The sequence below is a fragment of the Drosophila nasuta genome, chromosome 3 (genome assembly GCF_023558535.2).
Source record: "Drosophila nasuta strain 15112-1781.00 chromosome 3, ASM2355853v1, whole genome shotgun sequence".
NCBI classification, from domain to species: domain Eukaryota; kingdom Metazoa; phylum Arthropoda; class Insecta; order Diptera; family Drosophilidae; genus Drosophila; species Drosophila nasuta.
In genome coordinates this window covers 26,091,316-26,108,916 of record NC_083457.1, presented here as the reverse complement: position 1 = coordinate 26,108,916, position 17,601 = coordinate 26,091,316, and the positions used below count along the sequence as shown (strand labels likewise).

The window sequence follows — 17,601 nt, the reverse complement described above, 5'->3', positions numbered from 1 at the left end:
GCACAAACCCAATCATCAATGTTTGTACATAGATGCTTTAAAATTTGATTTGCGCATAAATTTCGAGTGGAATCCTATTGAATTGTAAATGTGTTACTTACTCGGAGAATTGATTGAATTTGATTGAGAATAAATATGAAAGATTTCGAAGATAGCCGCCGACAAAATATCTGAGTCGGAACCTTTTTCCCCCTCCACTGTTGTTGATGCTCTATTAGCGCTATCTGTAAAACTAATTGGGGGTATAAAAGAGACTTTAAACGCCAAGAACACCCGCCGTTACTGTGCCAGTTGAGGCCAAAGGTAACAAACACATTACTGTTCACAATTACTTAACTCTTCCACCCCGTTTGCGGCGGTTGTCTGTAAAATCGAAGGGGTATTTTTTAATGAGAGTCGGTATGCCAACACTTGACAAGTGCACCGGGTGAAATGACATACAAACAGAGCGATAAGTGCCACATCGTATACACACAGTGTGTGTAAAGTGTTCACTGCAATTATCTCTGTCCAACTGAAAGGATATTCACACAAGTCATATATATTCGAACACTGTAACCCAATGGATTATTAGCCTGTGCTCTCGGAGAATACGACAGATTGCGTGGAATGACGTGAATTTTGACAGATGGTAATTTTCAATTTTTGTTTTTGATCTCACAATTTGTGTTCTATGCGCAAATTTAAAAGTGTTTCGTTGTCCTTAACAACGCTTTATTTGTCAAATAGGTAATTTGAATTGTTACAAAATAAAAAAAAGAAGAGAAAGAGAGTGAAAGGCTTAGTTGGGGGGATTTCGATTTAAAGAGCCGCTTACATGTCACAATATTTAGCCTTGTTCTGAAAGATTAAGATTAGTGTCGAGCATCGTTTGTTGTATTATATATCTGAAATGGAAAAATATGTAAAAATAGCATCAAATGATATTCCATGCTTGAGACCTAATGGTAATCATATTGATAACTCCCTCGGCGTAAATTATGGGTTACCACATGTTGGTACAATTTTCGGGTTGAAATAGAGCAGACCACGAGGGGCGGCGATTCGTTTTTTACTCGGTTTGGTTTGGTTTGGTTTGTGAGGGGGATTGTCGTCGCTTGATGGGGAGATTCGCGTAACAAACAAATTGTCACGTAGCCCTCACTTAGTGACAGCGATAGGCAAAATCAAGGAGAACGTTTTTTAGCACGCGCATGTTAACAAATGTGAGGGCGGTGGCGGTGGCGATGGCGGTGACGAAGGCGGGAATATTATTCGAGTCTCCTGTTTCGCTAAAGCGTCAGGAAATTGTAATTACAATTTTATGTTGCAACCACTCTTCAGAGTCTCGTTTACCTCTCGCATACCTCACACTATGTTAAATACATCGCACATCTTGCCCAATTCTTGGCTGGGGTGGCCAGTGGTTAAGCGAGCGTGTAATTTACAATTTACTCTGGTTACCCACGTTTTGCGGCCAACAAATGTTTTAATTATGGTTTGTTTTACATTTGCAATTTAAGTGAAATGACAAAGAAAGCTCCTAATTGTCTTCATGCCCATTGGCTAATTACCACAATCCAAGGATGCGTTTACATCAAAGACACAGACACAGACGCCGACTCAGGTTCAGTTTCATTTTCAGGTGCCTTACTCCCACATCTCATTCGAACAAGTTCTCAGTATTCACAATACAACAAACATTGTATCCTGAAATAATTGTTCATCTGTAATAGGCACCAGTCTATTTTTGTTCAAGTTATTATTAGTGTATTTCAATTAATTTGGACTAATTAACAAGAACATTAAAAAAATTATGAAATAAACAACCACAATTTTTAAGTAACGAGTGCATTGAAGAAATTTCATAATCTATTTATGGTTTATTTTTATCACAATTAAGTTTATATGCATAACATAACAAAATACTCTTAATTGAAAATACAAAATGTATGATTTAACAAGTAAGAAAGCTACAGTCGAGTGTACTCGACTGTGAGATACCCGCTACCCATTTTGAATAAAAATAATATATTTTGCGGTAATATTCTCAAAATATACCAAATATACTGCAAAAAATACTAAAAATATACCAAATGGTATATGTGGTATATCGATATAGTACCGCATTCAAAATATACCATAGACGGCACAATATACCAGATTTTCAGCCAAAGCAACTAAGACCCCTAGTAAGTAGGCGTTTTTGCCCATACAAAAGTATTTCTTTAATTACTTCCACAATTTTTTTCTGATCGCAACCAAATTTGCAGAGATCATAACTACTATAGTTATTACTGTATCGTAAGTCTAGCTTTAAAATTACGCTTGTTATTCGATTTTTTTGATTTGCAGGGGCGGAAGTGGGCGTGGCAAAAATTTGAAACAAACTTGATCTGCGTGCAAACATAACAAATGCTGTCGAAAAAAAATTATAGCTCTATCTCTTATAGTCTCTGAGATCTAGGTGTTCATACGGACAGACGGACAGACGGACGGACGGACAGACGGACAGACGGACATGGCTGTATCGTCTCGGCTGTTGACGCTGATCAAGAATATATATACTTTATAGGGTCGGAGATGCCTCCTTCTACCTGTTACATACATTTCCTGCCGGCACAAAGTTATAATACCCTTCTACCCTATGGGTAGCGGGTATAAAAATAGATTTAATATTTTGTTTGTTTTTTTTAATGATGTTTATTTATCTACCTTGTGATTCAAGCTTAAGCCTTTTAATTATGGTCCTAGTCATCCATAAAATTATTCAATTATATCCTTACTTAAGATTTAAGTGAATCTTAATCTTTAATAAAAATGCGTTTTAGTTAATTTTTTAATTGCGCAGCTCATCAATAGTTTTGAACATTTGGTTGAAAATAAATTATGCCTTCAACTGCAAAAATTTATTTCTAGCTTTGCTATTGCATAGTTAACATTGGAAGTACTTTAATTTAATAAATAGAACTGATGGGTTTACATAATCGAAGTTGTAAATTGAAAAATGTAATACGACTTTTCTAATTTTCATAAATAAATACTAAATATGAACGAAAGCTTCCACAAAATACAATTTAAGATCGTAGCTTTATGGTGTCGTGAATATAATAGATCTTGATATCTTGTGTGGGATGATTGCTAATAAAATTTGCGAATTTGGAATTTATATGAATATTTCGTAGTTCAAGAAAAGCGCATATTTAATGGAATAGTCGATAACAGATACATTTATTTCAATTTTCTAAACACCCCTAATTTTCTTAGTTACCAGAAAAAAACTTGCAACTCTTTTATCGATTTTTCCCGCTAGTTGGCGCCATCTATCGGACAGAAGCATTTTGCGCCAAGACAACATTTTTCAGGTGTATGTCTCCGCTACAGCTTTCATGGTTTTGTAAAAATACTGGGAGACAGCTTTGGACATCGTATAATGGGTGGAAGCCCTCACTAACTACTTTTCAATCAACAACACAATTTGCTCAAGAAAACATGCAGAATTTATAACAAGGAAGTTTACTAATTTTTAAAATTATTAAAAATTTTATCAATTAATTAATTCATTATAAATTTATTTGTAGTTTTAAATGTGATTTAATAAATTTTCATCGGATAATTGCTTCAATTTTGTAAAAGCCACTAAAGATTTTTGGCGTTGCTTTTTAATGTATTTAAACGTATAGTTACCGAAATGCACACCAAATAAAAACCAACCTATATTATACTAACGACTACTGAACACCTTAGCAGCACGCTTTGTGATACGTTACATTGTACACATTTAAATATTTGGAAACTCCTAAAAAATACCACGAAAATTCAACGTCTTGAGAAGTATACGTCACGTTGCCTGGCTTCACGACGCGCGGTTGTCGCTGCCGTCGCCATCACGAGTCTCAGCTGTCGTTGTAGTTGCCATTGCCGTTACGTTGGCGTTCAACTCGTTGACTCCGAAAAAGCAACATGAACGTTTTTATCAACAAGTCGCTTAGTTAGTCTTGAGTGTCGAGCGGTGAAACTACTTGCATACTGTTGGCTTCGTCTTTGGCGGAGGGCGCAAACACCTTGCAACGGTCGAAAATAAATATATATAAAAAACTCATTGCATTTGATGGAGTAGTAATAGTTTTCTCACTTGTGGTTAGTTACATTGACAATTGCACATTTAGTTGCCTGCTCACATGTTGCAACGACAACGGTGACAGCAGCAACCACAACCACGACGGCGACAGCAGCAAACAGCGACAGTATCAATAATAAGTTTAAAGTGTTTATTCTGGGCCGTTATTTAATTTTGGAGTGCCGAGGTAACGGTAACAGTTACGCGAAAGTGGACGAGAGTGCAAAAATGCAGCATTTTTATGATACCTGTATTAAATAATACATTTGCATTGGTGAAAGTGTGTTAACTGCTTCTCTTATGCACGATCGCATAGCAGCAATAATATTGAATTAAGCGGCGGCCAATGAAACGTGCAGACAGCGACAGCCAACAACAACCAGCAACAGCCAGCAAAAACAACAAACAACAAATGAATGCAGAAGATTGAAAGTGCATCCAAACAAAAAGTTTAACCCGCTACTGTCCACCAAACATACACAAATACACATACAAAACACAAACACATACCAACAAACAAATAAACAAACCCGACCGGATTTGGATTTTATGCTTTGGAATCAAATTGTCATACAAAACAGAGGTACAACCGAATGCTCACATTAATTATTGATGTCACCGCGACCATTAAAGTTCTGTTAAATTGCCAAAACAAAACAACAACAAAACCAAAAAGAAACAATTAAATTACAGTATTACACAAAAATGTGTGTATATTTAAGTATGCAAGCCCATTCATGTGTTTTTGCGAAACACGAATTTGTTGCGATACGAACCGGCGCGCCAGCCAATTGATTGTGCAAAAGAAACTAAAAGCCAACAACAACAACAAACAACAAACATATAAAAAACATAAATGAGAAAAAAAAAACAAAACCAAAGTTTAAAACATAACTGCAAATACGCTGGGGCTGCCACAAGGTCAAAGCAATGCAACAACTCATATACTTAACGGTTAAGGAAAAACTCCGTCTAAAATTTGGGGAAGCAAAAACAAAAGACTTGCGACACAAACTTGTTGCGCACTCACACTTGTTATTTATATCATGTACTAACACACACACACTCACACACATATATTACATAATTAACTTACTCGGGCCACCTTATGAAATGAAACCCATTGGACACTATCATAATAATAATAATAATAGTAAATAAAAAAAAACACCTGCGAGTTACACATTTAATTCAGAGTATGCTAATTAAGTGTTTAGTTAACTTTTTATATTCAATGTCATTTTCTGCTTTGGTTTCGGTTTTTTTTTTTTCGTGGCCGTATTTGTCGCATCTGCGAATAATTTATTAGCGACATTTGGCACAAACAAAAACGAAGAAGATACCAACAAATAAGATGCGATTTGTAAGTGACATTGACAAAAAGCAATGATTATGAGATGAGAAACAAAAGTTTCTTTTCAGAAGAAATACTATTATAATGAAACACACACAAAATGGGAAAACACACTAAATTATTGTTTTGTGGGAGTTTTGTCATTTGCATTAACGTTTTTGTTATAAATTGTCAAAATATGTTTTCAAAACGTGTTTTTAATTTCTGTGTTGTACTTGCGCAATGTTTTTGCACGTCTAGAGATTTCTTGTGACACACCACAAGTCTCTCAGTGTGTGTTGTGTTGTGGTGTTTGTGGATGTGCGAAAATATCGACACATTTTTGGGTATGTTTCATTAGTCAACTGCGCATATAAAACTGACAGCTTAATTAGCTCTCAGTGTTGCATTGCTTTGAAACCGAACATCAGCAAACAATCTCACTCCTCAATTCATTTAGTCCCAAAGCAATTCGTTTCGCTATCTTACAACGCTTTACAATCAATCTTAATACGATTATAATTTTGTCATCGGATTCTGAGAAAATTGATAAGGTTTTTAACCCCATAATTAGTTAATAATTTTATACTCGATCGGCTTGAATTCTTACGAATTTCTCGCTGCTTAAAGAGGTGCAAATGAGTGAATTTATTAGTCAAAGATATTCTAATGATTGCATAAAAATATATTTTGTTTTTAGAAGGTATTAGCGACTTCTATGTTATGGTTTTCAAATCATGCAATATTATTGTGTATTAATTGTAACTTGCATAACATCCCTCAATGACAAGTCTACTCAACATTTTACCGGCTTTGTGCAATTTAATACGATCGTAAGTGCGAAATCAATTCTGTTGCCAAATTGTAAGACCCTCGGCAAGTGTATTAAAGTTACAGTATTGGATAATCATACTAAATATAAGTGAACGGGTGTGGACTAGCCTTTTTGGTCAGATATTCACTTGTACTCGTTGTGCTTGTACCGCTTCTCCCCTCTCTTCCTCTCCAACTCTTTCTGTTTCGGACAACAAACTGGTTATGTTGGAAAATTACATTTGTGCTAATCATGGACCTGTACCTGTTGTCACTTTTGTGCAACGCGAAAATGCATTTGCGCTCATGCAATTTGACCCAAAAAAGCAAATACTTGAATCCTGAAATACGCTGTCCAAAATACTGATTGTCTGTCACTCGAAAGATCTTCCGATATACATAATAAATTATGCACTTATTAATTGTGTATAAGGAAATTGCTAGTGAGTTCGCCTTCAAATTCAATCAAGAAGTTGTAGAAGCTCCGATGATGTCGTTCGGTAAAGATGAGAATATTCAAAGATAATAATAAATTTGGGATGCTTGACAATATTCATATGAGTTTGTTATTGATGGCTAAAAATTGACAGATAACCAATTAATTGTTAATTGCTAAAGTGCCTGCTTGACGCTGTAATTTCTGAGAATTTTAAAACCGGTTTGCGACACGGGCATACTCCAAAAATACAAGCCTTGTCGATAATTATTATTACTCGACCAATAATTGGGTTCAGGTATGTGAAAGGGTAAAAACATATTCGCAAAGGAATCGCAGATTGATATCCAGTTGTTTACCGAAAAGAGTTGATCAACAAGTACAGTGTTACATAACATTTCAAGTTTCCCCCTTAATAATTCCCATCCGTGTCACATTAATATTTACAATTACAAATTGGCTCAGATCTGATGTGACATGCGACGATACAATTTTTGACCTAGGAATAATCTGCGAAAGTTTTGACTCTCTGTGGCATTTGAATTGCAAATGAGCTTTCAAGTTAAATGGCCACAATATTATTGCTATTATTATTATTATTATTATTATTAATATCACGATGCGGAATATGTTTAGTCTTTTGATTGTTTGACCTGTTTGTGTGTGGGTATCGTAAACACACAAACACGTACTAAATATCTGATTAAGTAACTACAATACTACCATGCATGCTTTGACGAATCGAATCGAACCACAAAAAGACCGTTATCTACTGTCGAAAGCTACATTTACCACTTACCATACATACCTCACCATACATACTTATAGTATACTTTGTATACATCATGATAAAGTCAGCTACGCTTGGCTCAGCATCGCTTTTTATGTGTGCATGACCATTGTTTGTGTGTTAAACTGACCTAAACGGTCAGAGTATTTGTAAGTACACACACACATAGCCGCACTTTCACTGCATGTTCTTTGGGCCAACTTCATGTGTCAACTCTTTACTTTATTTTTTTGTTGGGGTTACACGTAATTGTTGCGACTTCTGCTGAAAGGGGCAACCCATGTTCGTAAGTAGGTTAAGAGATCGTGTTGTTTCAAAGAAATTCGCTTTAAATTCAATTCAATTAACTAGCCGCAGTTCGATGATTTAATTTACATTAATTTAATATCGGATATGCATGTGCATAAGTTTATAAGCGTAGCCCCTCTTTAAAAACGTCTCATTACCCCACTGTGCAACCATCGGTGGCTAGGCCTGCACTTTCGTTTTTATTTTCGGCGCATTCAACCCGATACACGTACGGAGTACGAGTTGATGATAATTATTATAGTCTTACGTTTAATGCTGGAACTGGTTATATACAATTCAAGCTCAAGCGTGGCACGAGTTACCCTTACTTGATTAACGTAGCTGAACGCGCGCACACACAAGTGCTCTAATTGAGAACGATCACCACGACTTGCAGATACCCTGCACTCTTCGTTCCTTAACACATTCCCGGGTCTAATTAACTAAAACTTGAACATCGCAATAACATCCACATTAGAAATAAACACTTCGAAAAAGAGATCCATTTCAAAAACAACTACCCATAATTATATACGACAATTTAAAGTAATTTTCGCAGTAATGGAGCTGCTACTCATACTGCCTACTCACTTACATATATACGCGAATACATGCGACAGATCTATTGGGATTTATCATTTGTGAACACTGTCAAGTTTAATTGCCTTTTTCATGTGCTTCACCCTTCAACCGGCCCATCAGACCCTGACGAAATGCGAATTAGGAACCGAAACCTGTTGTGTACTATAAAGATGAATATCTTAAATACTTTTGGGTGCAATTAGTGTCGTTTTACACTCTACCCATAAAATAAGAGAAGTGCAAGTGGAGAACCCCTTCGAGTAACTACTGCAATTAACATTAAAATTCGATTTGATCTGCTTTCATCATAGCACTTAACTTTAAGAATTTATAAATCTGGAAATATTCTAACATAAATAATCGATTCTTAAATTTTTTTTTTCTATCACTGCTCTGTAGATCTTTTTTCTAATTTCTTTTTAACAACAATGATCACATCCTCACACAAACAATATATTTTGTTTTTGTTTTTTTATTGAAATATTTGTATTATAGCATTACACGCTCCATTACTTGCTTTAAATAGCAAACATGGACATAGATATATTTGATCATTAAAGCTGCTATAAAATGCCCATGACTGAAGGGAGTTATGAACATTTTAAGTTCAGTTCCGAAGCCGTTTGAAACTTTTATACGTTAATAAGCAAAAATTGTGATAACCATAATAAATGTTAAAATATTAATTTGTTGCAGCAACATGTATCGAATATACAGTCTCTTGATTGTTATATACTCCTGCCAAACTCTGGGTGCAGATATTTTAATGGCCACCATGGGAGGCACAAAATCACACAAAATACCATTTTGGGAACTTGCTAAAGGATTAATAAACAGGTGGGTGTTACTCTGAATATACATTATTTAATAATGGAAAAGTATGCCGAAGTTCTTTGTGTACCGAAATAAATTAAAGATAGTTATTAAAGATTTTTCATATTTATCTAAAATAAATAATTTCAACAATAATTACTTTAATATATTTTGATTTTCAGAGGTCACAACATAACATTCTTGAGTGGCTTTCCTGCAGATTTTCATATGGAAGGTTTGAACGAGGTGTCCCCAATGAAACTTGTTGAGTATATACAAAACTACACAAATTGGGATCTACTCGGTGCCCGAATGAATGGCGAAATGCCTATTAAGCCTTGGGATGGATTACGTTATGCTTTCGAGGTGAGCATTTATACAACATTCTTTAGAACGATTGGAAAGTTCATTTTGTTTTTTGGGCAGTCATGTGACGCAATGTTAAATGATGCTGAGACCAAGGACTTGGCGAATCGCACCTTTGATCTGGCCATATTGGACGGCGCCTTTCCTGAGTGTGTACAGGGTCTGGTATATGAGTACGAGATACCTTTTATGTACATCAACACCGTTGGATTCTACATGGGTAGTTTGGCCCTTTCCGGCAATCCCTTAAGTTATGCTATCACTCCGAACTTTTACTCTCACTTCACGGACACAATGACGCTATACGAGCGAGCCTTGAACACTGGCATGCAAATCGGGCAGAATATATTGCACAGCGTAAGGCACAATGAAGTCCCTAAATGTGTTATCAATATTAACATAATGTGCTTCCTTCTAGTATGTTATGCGACGTACACATCGTGTGCTGCAAGATCATTTGGGTCCGCATATTCCGCATCCCTACGAGATGGCTCGCAACGTGAGCTTCATTCTGCAAAATGGTCACGCTGTTGTCTCATATCCGCGTGCCTTGAATCCTAATGTGGCTGAGGTGGCCTGCATACACTGTAAGCCGGCTCGACCATTGCCAAAGGATCTGGAAGAATTCATTGCATCCTCAGGCGCATCGGGTTTCATTTATGTGTCAATGGGATCATCCGTAAAAGCTGCAAATATGCCCGAATCACTGCGTCGCATGCTGGTCAAGACCTTTGCTCGCTTGCCCTACCATGTGCTGTGGAAGTACGAAGGCAATGCAGCTGACATGCAGGACTTAACGCCCAACGTGAAGCTCTCTCGCTGGTTGCCACAACAGGACATACTCGGACACAGCCAGTTGCGAGCATTTATTACGCATGGCGGATTGCTAAGCATGTTTGAGACGGTCTATCATGGTGTGCCTGTGGTCACAATGCCCGTATTCTGTGATCACGACGTCAACTCGGCGAAAGCTGAGGTCGATGGCTATGCCATCAAGCTGGATTTGGAGACACTCTCCACGAATCAGCTGTACAAAGCGATCATGAAGGTCATACATGATCCTCAATTCCGCAACGCGGCACGCTATCGCCAAAACCTATTGCTTGATCAGCGATCCACGGCCTTGGACACGGCCATTTATTGGACGGAATACGTTCTGCGACACAATGGTGCCTATCATCTGCAATCGCCAGCGCGGTACTTGAGGTAAGCCTGAAATGGATTATTTTTATTTACTATTTATTAAATTGTTTAATTTTTTCTTACTCAGCTGGTGGCAATATTATCTCCTGGATGTGCTTGCCCTCTATTTACTGGCCATCTGTGCTATTGTCCTAATGCTGAGACGTTTCGATATTCGATCCGAGAAAGTGCGTAGCCAGCATTATCAAACACTTCGCGCGGAGACAAAGTCAACCAAGAGCAAGAAATCGTAACTCCAGCCAATCTTACCGAACACCATTTTTTCTTAAATATCTTAGAAATTTTAGAGTAACGGGGTGTGTTCCATACTTACATATATCACTTTATCGAATCTAAGCATATGTAATCCTATCGACGTGATATAGTTTGAAACAGGCTACTCAATGTTTTATTTGCTTATTTCGATCCCATTGTCAATAGATAGTAGATAGGCGCAACATGGGTTAGGATTATAATATGTGCCTTTTTATTGTGAGCTAATAACTGTAATACAAAAAAACCTATGAGATACCGACACCTCTGAACCTCAAGCATAAATCAGTTGCAATTAATTGAGTCATTTTGGTAACTCCAAGCACAATTCGATTCGTATACAGTTGAAAGTGGGCGCACTCTTAAAGTCTTCTTCGCTCTTTTTGGATAAAGTGCCTTGTATATAGTGTCTTTATTTATAATTAGAGGTAAATAAGTTTAAATCAAATAAATAATAAAAAAAATAATAATGAAACGAATATGAATTGCAAACAGCCTCAAAATTTTGTACAACATTTGCAAATGCGGAAAATTTAAACCAAAGTCTACAAATCGTTACTACATTTATGCAATTGTATTGTTAAATTATCATGGTTAGTTGAAATAAAAATAAAGTGGTACCTTTAAAACAAATGATGAATGGCTGGGGGTTTCCACTATTTCATTTGAGATGAGTAGTCATGACAATGAACCTGAAAACTTCCGTCACTAATTTGGTGGACAGGTAAGGTTAAATCAAACATGTATCCAAGGTGTTTGACAGCACTTGAATTTAACATTAAAAACAATCTTGAACATGGAAAGTATTTGAGAACATGATAATTAGATTTGACAAAATATAAAAATTTTTAAATAAATTTCAACAACGTTGTTTATGTATATTGTCTGCTCTTTTATACAATTGCACTAAGATGTTTGTTTAACTAATTTTGCCATCATCTTTTCCTCTTTGACTTTTCGCTTGGCTTCTTTTTGTTTTCGCTTATCCTCCTTCTCCTTCTGCTCGAGCATTTCCTTGAAGCGCTCATCTCGTGTATCCACCTTGAATCCGAAATGCCGGCGAACTTCCTCTATTAATCGTTCCTTTCGCGCAATTGCCGCTGCAGCATCGGCTTCCCTCTTTGCAACCTTTGCATTAAGGTCAGCCTTCCATTGTTCCAATTTCTCCAATTTCTTAGCAATGCCATCCTCACGTTCAGCGATTGCTGCTAATTTAGCCGCCTTTGCGGCTCGCGCCGTCTCAATCATTTGTTGAATTGTTTTGGGTTGCGTAATGGTCTGGAACTTTCTCGCTGCGGCTATTTCCGATTTAGTTCCAAAGCAAATTTGGGGACTAATGTTACTCTTTGCACCATATTTTCCATACACTCCTCGTTGATATTTCTCCGTCAAATGTATCCATGAGTGAGCCTCACTATATGGGTTTGTTTCATGAAGAATATTCTTATGCTGTCGTCGAAGACCAGATTTGTCTCTGGAGATCTCATATTCCACATTATCATTGACAAAGGATGCAGGTAGTTCTGGCTTTGTAACATTAGTTGAATACTTCAAACATCTTATTGAAATGCCGGCAGTAATATTTAATTTATGAAAATTCATTTTACTTTAACAATTATTTACTTTGGCAATTGGAATATCGATAAATACATTAACAACGTGAGTACGATGTAATCGAGTGTATCGATTTGTTGAATTCGATAAGTTTCCAATATGTTTCGCATCTGTGTTCTTATTAAATAATTCAGAATCGATTTGGATATTCTTGTCTAAACAAGGATAAGTGCTCTTAAAATATTATTTCAATTTTTTTTTTGTTAAGTACTTAAATATTTATATTTTAAAAGATAAAATCACGTTTAATATTCATTGTGTTTTGAAATAACATAACGTCGATAATTCATCGATAGCTGGCTCTCAAACGGTAAACAATAAGCAATATATATCGCCGCTATTTCACAAGGCACATAGCTAAGCAAGCACATCAAACACGGAAATAAGCCGCGGATTTCAACAAATTTAACGCGCAATATAATTTCTGACTGTTGCTTCTTGGCAAAAATGGACAGGTCAGGGCATTTATCACAAACGCACATGATTGGACGAATCCACTCAGTGTACTGCAAAGATTTCGTGTAAGTACCAAACCAATCATAATTTTTTTAGCAATTCGAGAGTTTGTCAAAAGTTTATTGTGTGTCGTTGCAATTGTTGCCTATTATGTTTGAGGCAATCTTCAGATCCCTGACTGTAAGCACTAGTTTCGTTTCAAGCTCGCCCCACATCCCTAACAATTCCAAAGATGTGTGTACTCATATTTATCTTCATATGTTTTTCCAGATCTTATAACGAAATTACGTATTTCCCCAAAGAGTATCTAAATGTATTGACTGGGCCAAACGGAACAGGAAAGTCTACAATTGTATCTGCTATCATATTGGGATTAGGCGGCGATCCCCAGTTGTTGGATCGTTCATCTAGCATTGCCGATTACATCAAAAGCAATAAGAGCTCGGCAATTATTACTATAACCATTAATGGGCGCTCAAAGAACTCCAAAGAATCTTTTAAGCGAACAATAAACCAAAATGGACAATCTCATTTTTATGTCAATTCCAAGGAATTGTCGAAGACAAAGTTTTTAGACATCGTCGCCTCATTCAACATACAAGTTAGTAATTTATGTCAGTTTCTACCTCAGGATCGTGTCCAGGTAAATTTCACATAAATATCAAATTCACATTTTGTTTGTATTAATCATTAATAATTTAATTTGTATCATTGATTTAGGATTTTTCCAAAATGAATCCTCAAGAACTTTTAGTCAATACTATGTCATCTGTCTGTGACGATGAGTTTATAAAGAATTTCAACGATCTAAAGGAAATGAAACTGAAGCTATTAAACGCCCACGCCGACCGTGAGAAAGATAAAGAAAATCTTCAGAAAGAGCAAAAGCGATTAGAGCAGTATGTAACAAATGATTATTTATTTTTAATTTTACCTAATGATCAAACAATTTAGGTTACAAGTTACAGTTGATCAGTATCAAGAACGTCAGGAAATATTGCAAAAGGTAAATGTTCATAAGGCGAAAAAATTATGGAGTGAAATCACTGTAGCTAATTCAAGAATCGACGAGCTGAAAAGTAGTTTGAATAAAGCAAATAAGGAATGTCAAACTCGCAAAAAGACATATGAGTTGCAAAAAAGAGCACAGCAAGAAATTACACAAAAGAGTTTTGATCTCAGGCAGAAGAAAGAGGAACAAGTAAGTTAATATAAAAGAAACAACTCCATCTCTTCTAAATGGTGTTCTTTTCCTTCAGATTAAACTTATAAGTCATGCCAATAATGCAAAAAATAAGTTGGACTCTCTGTTGGAGGCTGTAAAACATAAAGTGAATGAAAGAAACTTCGAATTAAAGGTTTGTTTATTCAATTGAAGCCTTTCGTGGTATGTTGTATTGACCAGCTGCTTTTTTATAGAGACATATCGAGCAAGCAAATAAAAACAAAATGGAAGCTGATAATCTGAAGCAAGCTGCAGAAGGTAAAAATCAAGAATTGCAGCAATTTTATAAGTACAAATCGGATTTAGTAAATGAGCTCGAGGAACATGGAAAAATAATAAATCAAACTCGCGAGACGACCATGAGGCAGTACAATAGACGCAGAGAAATTGAAGCCAAACTTAATGATGAGAAAATTCCTGAGGTGACAGCCCTAAAGCATAAGATTGAGAGATTGCAAAATATAAAAACACAAAAAATTGAAGTAAGACACGACATAATCATAATGTGTGTACTTCATTAAATATCAAACCACATTTTTTTTAGGAATTGCGCAACCAAAATCCAAATTTAATCAAAGCCATGAGTTGGGTTGCTGAAAATAAGCACAAATATAAGTCCAATATTTACGATCCAATGATATTTGAAGTAAGTATCATAATAATCCTTTTCGGTGAATCTAAATAATTAAATTTATTGCAGTTAAATATTAAAAGCCCTGATGCGGCTATGTGTTTGGAGAACCTTATTCGACAGCGTGATTTATTTGCATTCGCTTGTGAAGACAAAAATGATATGTCTGATCTGATTAATGAATTATGTGTGAAGCAGAAGTTATCCGTTAATATCATTTATTGTGCTCCAGGAAACAGATGCTTGTATACCTCGACAGTACCTCTATCTGAAATTACGTAAGGATTATTATCATTAAACATTCAGTAATTATAACTAACTATGCAATACCTAGATCTATTGGATTCACATCGTACCTGGTGGATCTAGTCTCTGGACCAATGCCTATTATAAACAAACTGTGTGGTACTTATCAAATTCACAATATTCCCATTGGAACTGAAGAAGTCAGTAATAATACTTCAATAATTCCTAAGTCAATCCGTGTATTCTTCGGTGGTAAGCACAAAATTTTCACAATCGACACCAATAGAAAAATATCTTTATATTTGTTTAATTATTAGGTACTAAAAAGTTTTTAGTGACAGCATCTCGGTACCGATCAGACTTAATATTAACCGAGAGTACGATTCAAAGGAAAAATCAACTTATTACTCTTGACTCAAAACAATTGGCAGCGCTTCAAGATCGGTAAGGCGTGAGAACACTCAGCTTATATCTTAATCAACTAATTCTATAATATAGTATTAATTGTTTTCATTTTCTATTATTTTAGGTACAACAATTCAATATCTGAAAGAAATCAACTTAGAAATAAATTAGTAGAAGTCGATAATGAATTTGAACGCTTACAAGCGACAACGAAGGAAGAGGTAGAAAAAAAACGAAAAATTGAACAAAAATTGAATTATTTCGAAAATTTGGAAAATGAAGTTAAAAAACTAAATGATAAAATATTAAACATCAATAGATCATTCAATTGTGAGTATAAAATATATATTATATATATATATATATATATATATATATATATCATATTTTTTACCATATAATTTTAGCATTGGATGACGTAGAAAAAACTTTTCAAAAAAATGTTCTGTCAGATTTTAAGCAGTTATTTGAAATTGAACAAAACTTACTTAAAATTCTTGAGACTTGTGAGAAGAATATAGCCCTAAAGAAAGTTTTTCAACTAATGGAAAGCGTTCATATAAGGCAACATGAATCTCAAATGAATACTCTCAATGAAAGTGAAGAAAACTATAAGGGCGCTTGTGTAAGTATTTTCTATAAGCAAAAAGTATATCGGTGTATTTAAATGAATAATAATACGTTATTTTTATATTACAAAAGGGAAATGTCGAGAAAATAACTAAATCTCTGGAAACCCACACGGAAAGTATTCAATCGAAAACTGAGGAGCTGCAAAGTTTATGTAATGGCAAACTTCCATCAAGCAAGGATTTTCCATTCAAATCTGAATTCCGAGATTTATCAAAACTTCACATTGAACAAATCCATGAAGCTATTGTCGAATTCCAGGCAAGATTGGAGTGTATGGCAAATGTGAATCCACAGGTAATATTGAAATTATTAACTTTTGTTTAAGATTGATATTCAAATCCTTTCATTTGATTTGTCACTTTTCAGGCTATCGCAGACTTTCAACAGCGTCAGGAACAGGTGAAACTGTTAAAGCAAATTATCGATCAAAAAACCAATCAAGAGAAAAACGTTGATGGTCAAATTACTGCATTATTCAATAATTGGGAGCCAAAACTTAACAATTTAATAGAAACCATAAGCGCTAAGTTTAGTGAATTTATGGAATCTATGTCATACATAGGGGAAGTGGTCTTGTCCAGAAATGATAAAGTAAGAAATAATTCATCCTTTTGTTGTGAATTTATGAATTAATTTTGTCAACTATTTTACAGCATGATTTTAAATCATATGGTATACAAATTATGGTTCAATATAGAAAAGAGGGAAAATTACAAACTCTCGACAAATATATTCAATCCGGTGGAGAACGTGCTGTAGCTATTGCAATCTATTCTATGTCTTTACAGCACGTTACAAGTGTACCATTCAGGTAATAGTTTTATTTTTCAGATAAATATAAAGATTTATTATATTTACTTGTATTTTAGATGCGTTGATGAAATTAATCAAGGCATGGACGCCACTAACGAACGTAACATTTTTGAGTTGTTATTAAGAGAAGCCACTAAAGAGGGATCTGCTCAATATCTATTTGTAACTCCTAAGGTAAGTATTTTTTGGAAATATTCAAACTGATTACAATATCATTGTTCCTTATTTCCTAGTTGCTTCCCGATCTAAACTACAATGACCATTTATGCGTTTCCGTGGTTTATAATTCAGCATCTATGAAACCGGGTGCCAATTTTCCACGGTGTTGAATCTCTACTCAATGTTTTCTATTATTAAATGTATCTATATATTGGTAAGTGGTTACTAACTACCAAATAAAACGCTGTGCGGTTGAAATTAAAACGCATCCGATCCGATGAAAAAAAATATGTAATTAATCATTAAACATCCATTTTTTTGTATCTGTTGATGTTAAACATTAAGAACAATTTATAGAAACACTTATTTGAACTGAGGTCTTTACTCCCATTATATTGGGACTTGGTAGGCCAGTAGAAGATTTATGATAAATGTCGTTATCAA

The 17,601-nt window shown here is 35.2% G+C and overlaps 3 protein-coding genes across 4 annotated transcripts; 2 read left to right on the top strand and 1 right to left on the bottom strand.

The window, feature by feature from the left end:
- Positions 1–3,988: 3,988 nt before the first annotated feature.
- On the top strand, positions 3,989–11,275 carry LOC132794387 (UDP-glucosyltransferase 2). Of its 2 annotated transcripts, none has more exons than XM_060804809.1 (6): positions 3,989–4,119; positions 9,038–9,178; positions 9,337–9,520; positions 9,581–9,877; positions 9,939–10,726; positions 10,791–11,275. In XM_060804809.1, the coding sequence occupies exons 2-6, from the start codon at positions 9,042–9,044 to the stop codon at positions 10,954–10,956; spliced, it is 1,572 nt and encodes a 523-aa protein (XP_060660792.1). In that variant the 5' UTR covers positions 3,989–4,119; positions 9,038–9,041; the 3' UTR covers positions 10,957–11,275. The 2 variants fall into 2 exon arrangements, with proteins under 2 accessions (XP_060660792.1, XP_060660791.1); XM_060804808.1 differs by having other exon boundaries at positions 3,989–4,682.
- Positions 11,276–11,363: 88 nt separating this feature from the next.
- Positions 11,364–12,643, bottom strand: LOC132794388 (large ribosomal subunit protein mL64). The gene has a single exon (XM_060804810.1). It carries the CDS (start codon positions 12,575–12,577, stop codon positions 11,882–11,884), a length of 696 nt encoding a protein of 231 aa, XP_060660793.1. The 5' UTR covers positions 12,578–12,643; the 3' UTR covers positions 11,364–11,881.
- A 273-nt stretch (positions 12,644–12,916) lies between these two features.
- On the top strand, positions 12,917–17,445 carry LOC132794383 (structural maintenance of chromosomes protein 5). Its single transcript, XM_060804804.1, has 17 exons — positions 12,917–13,110; positions 13,316–13,688; positions 13,766–13,944; positions 14,000–14,246; positions 14,305–14,403; positions 14,465–14,752; positions 14,815–14,916; positions 14,971–15,179; positions 15,236–15,399; positions 15,465–15,591; positions 15,677–15,882; positions 15,960–16,177; positions 16,255–16,479; positions 16,552–16,776; positions 16,839–16,996; positions 17,055–17,172; positions 17,232–17,445. Exons 1-17 carry the CDS (start codon positions 13,037–13,039, stop codon positions 17,325–17,327), a joined length of 3,108 nt encoding a protein of 1,035 aa, XP_060660787.1. The 5' UTR covers positions 12,917–13,036; the 3' UTR covers positions 17,328–17,445.
- Positions 17,446–17,601: the final 156 nt, after the last annotated feature.